The sequence below is a fragment of the Nerophis lumbriciformis genome, linkage group LG26 (genome assembly GCF_033978685.3).
Source record: "Nerophis lumbriciformis linkage group LG26, RoL_Nlum_v2.1, whole genome shotgun sequence".
Classification (NCBI taxonomy): Eukaryota; Metazoa; Chordata; class Actinopteri; order Syngnathiformes; family Syngnathidae; genus Nerophis; species Nerophis lumbriciformis.
Window position 1 is genome coordinate 25,150,001 of NC_084573.2, and position 12,186 is coordinate 25,162,186.

General features: G+C 41.3%; 1 protein-coding gene across 4 annotated transcripts in view; it reads right to left on the reverse strand.

The window, feature by feature from the left end:
• lama2 (laminin, alpha 2) overlaps positions 1–12,186 on the reverse strand; it is a 498,600-nt gene that overhangs the window by 149,145 nt on the left and 337,269 nt on the right. For all 4 annotated transcript variants that reach the window (XM_061987117.2, XM_061987118.2, XM_061987116.2 and 1 more), the window contains exons 33-35: positions 11,896–12,020; positions 2,629–2,715; positions 2,152–2,345 (exon numbers count right to left, since the gene is read on the reverse strand). In XM_061987117.2, the coding sequence (XP_061843101.2) occupies positions 2,152–2,345; positions 2,629–2,715; positions 11,896–12,020 (406 nt within the window). The remainder of the gene's footprint in view (positions 1–2,151; positions 2,346–2,628; positions 2,716–11,895; positions 12,021–12,186) is intronic.

The window sequence follows — 12,186 nt, forward strand, 5'->3', positions numbered from 1 at the left end:
GGTGGGCGCCATTATTGGGTATAAAAGTAGATTCCATGAAATGCTCAGTCATTCACAAACAAGGATGGGGCGAGGGTCACCACTTTGTCAACAAATGCGTGAGCAAATTGTTGAACAGTTTAAGAAAAACCTTTCTCAACCAGCTATTGCAAGGAACTTTGGGATTTCACCATCTACGATCCGTAATATCATCAAAGGGTTCAGAGAATCTGGAGAAATCCCTGCACTTAAGCAGCTAAGCCCGTGACCTTCGATCCCTCAGGCTGTACTGCATCAACAAGCGACATCAGTGTGTAAAGGATATCACCACATGGGCTCAGGAACACTTCAGAAACCCACTGTCAGTAACTACAGTTGGTCGCTACATCTGTAAGTGCAAGTTAAAACTCTCCTATGCAAGGCGAAAACCGTTTATCAACAACACCCAGAAACGCTGTCGGCTTCGCTGGGCCTGAGCTCATCTAAGATGGACTGATACAAAGTGGAAAAGTGTTCTGTGGTCTGTAGAGTCCACATTTCAAATTTTTTTTGGAAACTGTGGACGTCATATCCTCCGGACCAAAGAGGAAAAGAACCATCCGGATTGTTATAGGCGCAAAGTTGTAAAGCCAGCATCTGTGATGGTATGGGGGTGTATTAGTGCCCAAGACATGGGTAACTTACACATCTGTGAAGGCGCCATTAATTCTGAAAGCTACATACAGGTTTTGGAGCAACATATGTTGCCATCCAAGCAACGTTACCATGGACGCCCCTGCTTATTTCAGCAAGACAATGCCAAGCCACGTGTTACATCAACGTGGCTTCATAGTAAAAGAGTGCGGGTACTAGACTGGCCTGCCTGTAGTCCAGACCTGTCTCCCATTGAAAATGTGTGGCGCATTATGAAGCCTAAAATACCACAACGGAGACCCCCGGACTGTTGAACAACTTAAGCTGTACATCAAGCAAGAATGGGAAATAATTCCACCTGAGAAGCTTAAAAAATGTGTCTCCTCAGTTCCCAAACGTTTACTGAGTGTTGTTAAAAGGAAAGGCCATGTAACACAGTGGTGAACATGCCCTTTCCCAACTACTTTGGCACATCTTGTAGCCATGAAATTCTAAGTTAATTATTATTTGCAAAAAAATAAATAAAGTTTATGAGTTTGAACATCAAATATGTTGTCTTTGTAGCATATTCAACTGAATATGGGTTGAAAATGATTTGCAAATCATTGTATTCCGTTTATATTTACATCTAACACAATTTCCCAACTCATATGGAAACGGGGTTTGTATAATATATATCAGATATATAAGCTTTGGTTGCAAAAAATGTTTTAAGTTCATCCATCATCTTCCGCTTATTCGAGGTCGGGTCGCGGGGGCAGCAGCCTAAGCAGGGAAGCCCAGACTTCCCTCTCCCAATGCCACTTTCTTCAGCTCTGTGGAAATGTGTTTTTTTATGGTTGCAAATCTTTTTTTCTTAGTTGCAAATATTTTTAGTTACAAATATTTTTTGTTGCAAAATCATTTGGGGGGGTTAAATATATTTGAAAAAATATATTTACAAATATTTTGGTTGCACATCATTTTTCGGTTACGATTTTTTCACATGTTGCAAATCTTTTTTGAAAAAAAGTGGGTGCAAATTTGTCTGGTTTTTGGATGCAAATCTTTTTTGATGCCAAAAATTTTTTTAGTTCGCAAATCTTTTTTTCTTGGTTGCAAACCATTTTTTTGGTTGCAAATGTATTTGAGTTCCAAATAACTTTTTGGTGTTGCTAATGTTTTCTGGTTGAAAATCTTATTTTTTTCTAGCTGCAAATGTCTTATGTTAAAAATACTTTTTGTGGTTTTAACAATTTTTTTTGGTTACAAATCTTTTTTGGTTGCAAATCTTATATTTGCTGTAAAAAATGTTTGTTGCAATTTTTTTTTGAATTTTTTTTTTTTGGTCACAACTTTTCTTGTGTACGGGTCCTCTGAAATGTTTATGTTTAGGTGCATCAAAAGACACACATTTCTCTCCATTCAGGTCTGGGTTACACCTGCACTCTCTGTCTCAGTGCCATTCTAATTTACTAATGTACGCTTTCAAAATAAAAACATCAGATAAAGAACATCAAAAATATATTTAAACATTGTGTTTTGTGTGTTAGCCCTTACAGATGATGCCAGATGGTCCACACACATGCCTCTCCATGCACTGGTCACATGACCTCCCAGACACCCCGACCGTGCACTGGCATTGGCCAGTGACAGGGTCACATGGTCCGGGCAACGCCCCCCATGAGGAACACTTACACTCCTCGCATCGACCGCCGGGCATTCGAGGGTTACCATGGTAACCAGTGGAACACCTGGGCGGGGGGGAAAAAAGGAGAACAAGGTGTCTTTTAGAGGGAGCTAATGGCAAAGCGGACATTGTGTGTTCATGTCTATCAGCCTGATCCTTGTAAGGAGCAATTCACCAAAGACAGCTTTTGTGAAAAAAAAAAAAAAAAAAAAAAAATGTAAATGAAAGTTAATTGAAATGTAAAGCAATAGTTATGATGATAATACAATTTTCAATCAGTAGAATTACACCAAAAACGTAAATGAAAAAATGCATGACAAACATTAGGGCACACGTTGGTTTCTGACCTGTCACAGTATTTGCCCTCGTATCCCTCAGGACAGGCCGTGCATCTGTAGTCGTCAAAGCCTTCCGTCACGCACGATGGACTAAAACTACACAAAGAGACATATTTCACAAAATGGAAAAGGTATTGGGAAACGTTAATTCAACTTCTACGATATTTCCTCAAAGTGTGGACAGGGGATGTTTATTGACTTAACTGCAGAGACAGGGTTCTTCATGACTTCTCAAAAACCTTTTACTGAATTTCCATGACCAAAATATTTTTTTTCTCATCTGAGCCACTGGAAACTAATTACGAGTAACAATATTACTACATTTTTATGTATATATTTTTGTTCTTGTGGTACTTATTTGGGCTACATCTAGGACGTCAGGTACTCCATTTCCTGCCATCTCATGCGTGCTGGTATAATAATACATTTCCTTGAATGCTAAGTAAAATTAGATTTACATCTGAAATGTACGGTGCCTCTAAGGCAAAAAAACACACAAAAAAAAACAGGACGAGCACACATACAGTAGGTAAGGTTGTATTTTTGCCCCATTCCTGTGAGAATCCTGCATGTGACTGAAGCATTAAGGAGTGGGACGATCCAGGCCTAGCTGCGAGTGTGCTCAAACAACCACTAGGTGGCATCTGTGAGCAGACAATACAGTGAGGGATAAGGCAAAAACTAATCCAGACCCACTGTAGATGCCTCTTTTTATATTTCAGTTCCAACATATTTAGTCTTTACTTCTGTTTCACATATAAATCCATTTGGTGGACAAATCATGGTTTAGGCTTTTGTCAAACATCACATCCATTTTTTTTTTTTTAATATTAAGTTTGTAAATGTATTAAAAGTACCTTTTCACATTGTCATTATCGGGTATTGAGTGTAGAATTTTTAAGGACAAAAACAAATGTATTCCATTTTGGAATAAGGCTGTATCATCACAAAAAGTAAAGTGCTGTGAATACTTTCCGGATGTACTGTACATATTTGGACATTACGGTTGCTTCGGGTTGTGAGAAAACACAAAAAAAGGTGGAATAAAATACTTCAATCTAATCGTTGCAAGAGCATTATTAGGCCAACGTGAATGCTGATAGAAAAAAAATATGCAGTGTCTGAATTAGGGCTGGGCGCATAAACAATATCAATATACACTATATTGCCAAAAGTATTTGGCCACCCATCCAAATGATGAGAATCAGGTGTCCTAATCACTTGGCCCGCTGTATAAAATCAAGCACTTAGGCATGGAGACTGTTTCTACAAACATTTGTGAAAGAATGGGCCGCTCTCAGTGATTTCCAGCGTGGAACTGTCATAGGATGCCACCTGTGCAACAAATCCAGTCGTGAAATTTCCTCGCTCCTAAATATTCCAAAGTCAACTTTATTATAAGAAAAGTGAAGAGTTTGGGAACAACAGCAAGTCAGCCACCAAGTGGTAGGCCATGTAAACTGACAGAGAGGGGTCAGCGGATGCTGAAGTGAAGTGAAGTGAATTATATTTATATAGCGCTTTTCTCTGGTGACTCAAAGCGCTTTACATAGTGAAGCCCAATATCTAAGTTACATTTAAACCAGTGTGGGTGGCACTGGGAGCAGGTGGGTAAAGTGTCTTGCCCAAGGACACAACAGCAGTGACTAGCATGGCGCAAGCGGGGATTAAACCTGCAACCCTCAAGTTGCTGGCACGGCCACTCTACCAACCGAGCTATACCGCATGAAGCGCATAGTGCAAAGACTTTCTGCACAGTCAGTTGCTACAGAGCTCCAAACTTCATGTGACCTTCCAATTAGCCCACGTACAGTATGCAGAGAGCTTCATGGAATGGGTTTCCAAGGCCGAACAGCTGCACCTAAGGCATACATCACCAAGTCCAATGCAAAGCGTGGGATGCAGTGGTGTAAAGCACGTCGCCACTGGACTCTAGCGCAGTGGAGATGCGTTCTCTGGACTGATGAGTCCCGCTTTTCCATCTGGCAATCTGATGGACCAGTCTGGGTTTGGTGGTTGCCAAGAGAACGCTACATTTCGGACTGCATCGTGCCGAGTGTGAAATTTGGTGGAGGAGGAATTATAGTGTGGGGTTGTTTTTCAGGAGTTGGGCTTGGCCCCTTAGTTCCAGTGAAAGGAACTTTGAATGCTCCCGGATGCCAAAACATTTTGGACAAATACTTTTGGCAATATAGTGTATATTGTGAAAGAAATGTCATCGATATCAATAAAAAATGTGTTCGATAAAACATTCGATAATTTTTTTACCTTTTTCAATGGAAGAAACGGGAAGTGAAGTGGCAAAGCAAGGTTGGTTGCATGAACAAAGGCACCGAGCAACACAGGAAGTGATCACTGATTAGTGGGAGTGACACACTAACAGCCAATCAGGTAACAGTATCAACTATCAAGTAGGGCTGGGCGATAGGGACCAAAACTTAATGGCAATATACGATATATGTTGGTATTTTAAACACAACGTGCAAAGTGTTTAGATTTAAATCAACACCACGTTACTGTTAATACCAGTGGTGTAAAAATTACTTTAAAAAAGTAAGCAATTATAGTTACTCGTTAAAAGTAATTTAATTACTAATGGACTAAGGGAAAGTAGTTATTGCGTTACTTTAAAAAAAACTTCAAATAAATGTAGTAAAGTTGAGAGACATTTCATATTACCGCTGAGTGTGCGTGCGTGTGTGTGTGCCTTTAAAAGGCGGTGTCTGTTGCCAAGCGACGTGTGACATCAGGGAGGTTTCAATGTTTGCTTTAGCAGTTAGCAGCGGCAGTTTGTGGGCTCTGACGGCTGTTCTGTTGGATCTTTTCACCCGTTTGTGTTGCCTCTGGTTAACAAAGAGTAGACCCCTGTCTCCTCGGCTGGTGCCTAGCAGCGGACTGAGATCTGGTACGGACCAGGGGACTCTTATATGTGTGAACTCCAGAGGTGTGGACTCGAGTCACATGACTTGGACTCGAGTCAGACTCGAGTCATGAATTTGATGACTTTAGACTCGACTTGACAAAATGTAAAAAGACTTGCAACTCGACTTAGACTTTAACATCAATGACTTGTGACTTCACTTGGACTTGAGCCTTTTGAATTGACATGACTTGACATGACTTGCTACTTTCCCCAAAACCCAAAGATGAAAAAGTTATTCGGGAGCGCTCCGTATTTTTCATTGTGTACTTGTCTATCAGCGTTGCGTGTGTCAGCTGCTGTGCTGTCAGTACAACAGCCAATCAAATTAGATCTACTTTGTTTTCATCACACAGCATTCATCCAATCAAATTGCAGGACAACCAAGGAAGAAGACATGTCCAAACCACACGCCAGTGAACAAAAAATGATACCTAAAATAATTTCGTTTGGGTATAAAAATTACGAGGTGGTCAACACAAAACGGTTTGCAGTATGCAACACATGCGGTTCGAAAATGACTGATGGAGAGGCAACAACTTCCAACTTCGTCCGGCATTTGAAGTTGCACAAAGAACGGTAAGTTTTGAATGTAAGATAACGTTTATTGGCTAAGTAACGTGACTTTTATTTGCTGTGTAGTTAAATCAGTGAGGCTGTAAACTCACTGCTAACGTTATAACGTTATTGCAAACACGGGAATCTGTTGCAGTTCACTACCTTATTCATACTTTTTGTTCAGTGATTTTTTTTAAGCAGGGTTACGTTAGTCAATATATCACACGTAACGTTAGACGGCGGTCAGCAGCACCGCGTATTTTAGCCACCTAAAAAAAGACAAAAATAGTCAAATAAAGGTCAGTTAAAATGTATACTATATTATGAATAAGTGTACCGTTTTAGCTAGCTTTCTGACATACTGTTGGTTGTTTACCTCAGTGGTCCCCAACCACCGGGCCGCGGCCCGCTACTGGTCCGTGGATCGATTGGTATCGGGCCGCACAAGAAATATATATATATTTTTTTTCTTTTTTTAATTAAATCAACATAAAAAACACAAGATACACTTACAAGTAGTGCACCAACCCAAAAAAACTCTCCCCCCCCTTTTGTTCTGGGCATTGAACATGAAGACTCTTCCTTCACTGTTACGAGTGGCCATGAGAGTCTTGGCAGTGCCTGCCTCCAGTGCTCCAGTGGAGCGAGTTTTCAGCCATGGTAGCATCATACTACGCCCCCATCGTGCACAAATGACTGACAGACTCTTGGCTAATTTGGTCTTTTGCAAATGCAATGCAGCATAGGGCCCTGACATATAAAAAGTACAACTTTTTTGTTATGTTCACGTATATGTCATGTTTTTTCAATGTTAACACTTTTGTACAAATAAGTACATTTGCACTTTATTTTTCAATGTGTTTGTTCTGTAAAGGAATGAGTTAATGTTTAAAATGACTGGTTAATAGTGCTATTATGAAGTGCAATGTCAGCACAATCTTCATTCCTGCAATTTAAAATGCACTTGTTTTAATAAATAAATACAGCGTTTGAAAAGCATACACAATCTGTGTTAATATATTAGTCTGTGGTTAAAAGGACTTGAAAGGACTCGAAACTCAAAATGCAGGACTTAGGACTTGACTTGAGACTTTCCAGTCTTGACTTTGGACTTGACTCGGGGCTTGCCTGTCTTGACTCGGGACTTGACTCGGACTTGAGGTCAAAGACTTGAGACTTACTTGTGACTTGCAAAACAATGACTTGGTCCCACCTCTGGTGAACTCTTTCACACAATTAAAACAAAACATCGCAAAACACCGTGTTGATGCGATGTGACTTCTGCCCAGTGATCTGAATGTCAAAGTGAAGAAATTCAATGAAGCGCGGGTAAACGGCGGGAGTAACTATCAAAAGCAGCATCAAAAGATAACGGTATTGTCTCTCATACATATCTATTTCTAAAATATACTGGTATACCACCCAGCCATACTATCAAATTTAGAGGTCTGTAAATTATGCAAGGTGCTCATCCCCACCAAGACCGGTAATACCACACCACATTCGCGACGCTCACCCTTTAGAGCACAGCTGTAACTTCCTGGCACTAAACCTGCAGAAAATAGTTCTTGTCAGGTTTATCTATGTTTACTTTGTCACACTTTTCACTATTTTGTTGCACTTTATTCACACTTATTTTTGCATCTTCATTTTAAGAGGTTATTGTTAAGTGTTCAATGGGATTTTACAATTTTATTTACATTGAGTGTTTTCCATCCTTATGTATTTATTTATTTAAATTAGGACAATGCATATTCATCAACATAGAGCAGGGGTCGGCAATCTTTACCACTCAAAGAGCCATTTTGACCCGTTTCACAAAATGAAGAAAACAATGGGAGCCACAAAACTCTTTTGAAATTTAAAATGAAATAACACTGCATACAAAGTTTTTTTTGCTTTGTGCTATGTATAAACCAAGGGTCTCAGACACGCAGCCCGCACCTTAATTTGAAAATGTAATGTTAGTGCTGCCCGCGAGTTTTATATGAATGCCGCTTGACAGCATCACACTTGCCAACCCTCCCAATTTTTCCGGGAGACTCCCGAATTTCAGAGCAACTATTCTCTCCAATGTCTGCTGATTTTCACCCAAACAACAATAATAAGGGCGTGCTATGATGGAACTGCCTTTAGCGCCCTCTACAACCTGTACAAACAGCGTGCCAGCCCAGTCACATGTTGTATGCGGCTTCTGCAGACATACAAGTGACTGCAAGGCATACTTGTTCAACAGCCATACAGGTCACACTGAGGGTGGCCGTTTAAACAACTTTAACACTCTTACTAATATGCGCCACACTGTGAACCCACACCAAACAAGAATGACAAACACATTTCGGGAGAACATCCGCACCGTAACACAACATAAACACAACACAACAAATACCCAGAATCCCATGCATCCCTAACTCTTCCAGGCTACATCATACACCCCCGCTACCACCAACCCCCCTCCGTGCATCGGTTGAGGTGGGCGGGGTTGGGGTTTGGTGGTAGCTGGGGTGTATAATGTAGCCCGGAAGAGTTAGGGCTGCATGGGATTCTGGGTATTTGTTCTGTTGTGTTTATGTTGTGTTGCGGTGCGGATGTTCGCCCGAAATGTGTTTGTCATTCTTGTTTGGTGTGGGTTCACAGTGTGGCGCATATTAGTAAGAGTGTTAAAGTTGATTATATCACAACCCTTAGTGCAGGGGTCGGCAACCTTTACCAGTCAAAGAGCCATTTTGACCAGTTTCACAAATTATAGAAAACAATGGGAGCCGCAAAAATTTTTTGAAATTTTAAATGAAATAACACTGCATACAAAGTTTTTTTTTTGCTTTGTGCTATGTATAACCAGGGGTCTCAGACACGCTGCCCACACCTCTATGTGGACTTTGAAAGCTGGTGCGGCACGCGGGTTTTAAATGAATGGCGCTTGTCAGCGTCATGCGTGCCGTGATGGTACAGCATATAGCACCCACTACAGTCAGCGTGCCTGATCAGCCACACGTTGAATGGGGCTTCCGCTTGCTCACGTAGGTAACAGCAAGGCATACTTGTTCAACAACCACACAGGTCACACTGACGGTGGCGGTATAAAAAAAAACTTTAACACTCTTACTAATAATGCACCACACTGTGAACCCACACCAAACAAGAATGACAAACAAATTTCAGGAGAACATCTGCACCGTAACACAACATAAACACAACAGGACAAATACCCAGAATCCCATGCAGCCCTAACTCTTCCGGGATACATTATACACCCCCCCGCTACCAAACCCCGCCCACCTCAACCGACGCACAGAGAGAGAGGGGGGGGGGGGTTGATGTGTGAGGGAGCAGGGTTGGGGTGGGGGCGGGGTTTGGTGGTAGCAGGAGTGTATAATGTAGCCCGGAAGAGTCAGGGCTGCATGGGATTCTGGGTATTTGTTCTGTTTATGTTGTGTTAAGGTGCAGATGTTCTCCCGAAATGTGTTTGTCATTCTTGTTTGGTTTTGGTTCAAAGTGTGGCGCATTATTAGTAAGAGTGTTAAAGTTGTTTTATATGACCACCGTCAGTGTAACCTGTGTGGCTGTTGACCAAGTATGCCTTGCTGTCAAGTACGTGTGCAAGCAGAAGATGTATATTGTATAACAAGTGTTGGGCTGACACGCTGTTAATACAGATTTTAGAGGGAGCCAAATGTTGTACCATCATGGCACGCCCTTATTATAGCCGTAAGGGTGAAAATCGGTGAATATTAATCCCGGGAGTTTTCTGCGAGAGGCACTGAAATCCGGAAGTCTCACGGGAAAATTGGGGGGTTCAGCAAGTAAGCTGCTGAGCCGCATCAGAGCGATCAAAGAGCCGCATGCGGCTCCGGAGCCGCGGGTTGCCGACCCCTGCCTTAGTGTAACCTGTATGGCTGTTGACCAAGTATGCGTTGCAGTCACTTACGTGTGTAAGCAGAGGCCGCATACTACATGTGACCGGGCCGGCACGCAGATAGCATGGTGTAAAAGCGGACGCGACGACATGTTGTAGAGGACGTTAAAGGCAGTGCCATCACGCCACGCCCTCAATATTGTTGTCCGGGTGAAAATCGGAGAATGTTTGCCCTGGGAGATTTCCGGGAGAGGCACTGAAATCCGGAAACCTCCCGGAAAAATCGGGGGGGGGGGGGGGGGGGGGGGGGGGCAAGTATGCAGCTGAGCCGCATCAGAGTGATCAAAGAGCCGCATGCGGCTCCGGAGCTGCGGGTTGCTGACCCCTGACATAGAGCAACAATGTAAATATGCCGGAGTTAGCACAATAGCTCATTTTCATCCGTTGTCCTCAGGCAGGTCAATATAGTAAACATTCAACAGGTCATGATACAAAAGAATACATAAATCACAAGACATTACACATTACAAGCATACCATAAGCACAGACCATGAACAAAAAAATAAAACAACCAAACAAAAAAACAAGTGAATAATCTAATTGTGCATGCATGTCTGATTAGTTTTCAACCACTGTTTCAGTGCAGTTTTAAATGTTAAAAGCCTGTTCCATGACTGTATGCCTCTTTTAGAGCCCACCATTTGGCCAAATTGAGTCCTGCGCCTTTGTACGTTGTAGTCCCCTTTGGTCACAGCTGTGGTGTTTACTTGACTGCTATTTTTTTTAATAACAAATTCTATCAAGGGAGGGGGAGCAAGTTTATTTAGAACTCTAAAGATGAGGCAAGCATCCATGAATATCTGATAATTATCTAAATCCAAAATATCATACTTACTTAAAATGTTACAATAATGATACTTAAGAGGCTTTTTGTCTAGAATTTGTAGTGTTCTCTTGATGAGGGGACTTTAGCGCTTGTGCTTACATTTCATTTCTGCCTTGATAGCTGAGAGGATTATAATCATAAGAAGGTTACATTTTAAATAAAAATGTATTTAATTAATTTTTATATTGAATATATTTTTCTCCTGGTCCTTATTTTGAATAGATCATAAAAAAATATCAATATCGGTAGACCGATATAAAACACTTACATCTTGATACAGTTTTCAGTCATATCGCCCAGCCGTAATCTGTACCTATTGGCTAGTGTGCAGGTGTACCTAATGTTGTGACCGGGTGAATCTATGTAACATATTTTTTGACCGTTTTGGGGGGAAAAAACAGCTGTAATGACTTCAGAGTATATAGTTAAACAGTGTACATTTTCAAAAGATAAATTATGATACTTTTGAGAGTGTGGGCCGTGGTTTCATTTGCAATCTGGGAACGCCCCGAGAATCGAACTATTTGCGAACAAAAAAACGGGTTATTAAAGTAGCTTTGGTGCAAAATGTACACCAAAGCATATCTAAATAGGTATTATTTAGACCACAAAGACGTTTTTTTAATGTAGATTCAAATCGTTCCAGGTTTTTCATGACCGTACGAACCTTGTATGGAGAATTTACCAGAGTATCTTTGAGTAAAGCCACACAAGCACAGGAAGAACAGGCCAACTCCACATGGTGCGATTCAGGCCAATTCCAACCCAAAACCACCTGGCAGCGAGGCAGACGTGCTCGATACTAACCACATTTTCAGCGTGCTATTGCATTATGGCTATTATTAAGAAAGAATTTAACCAAATTGAATAGAATAGTTATGCTGCGGTCATTGGTACAGTCCTGGTACTTAAGACCACCACGTGAAATCACCTGTGTTTGAGGTGAGGTATCATTTGACAGCATCCATGATAGTCCACAAGTTGAGGATATATAGTATTTACGCCAACAATATGAAGTAAAAGAATGATTATGTTTGTAAAGAGGACAGCATGTACTTGTTTCCAGGGTAGGTGAGGGGGCAAGCGCAAGGTTTGCAGTCATCAGGGGACCCTCGGACCACACCGTAGAATCCTGGAGCACAACGCTCACACCGATCGCCCTCTGTGTTGTCTTGGCAGTTCTGTGCAGCAACCACACAACCACATAAAACGTTATTGTCCCAATGCCAGAAGAAATTATGTCTATAAGACGATATTTTCTTGTTTTTCAAATTACAATACTACCCCCTAAGTACACAGGAAGGTTTAAACTTTTTTTTTTTTTGAGAATTAAAACGTTTTCGATAA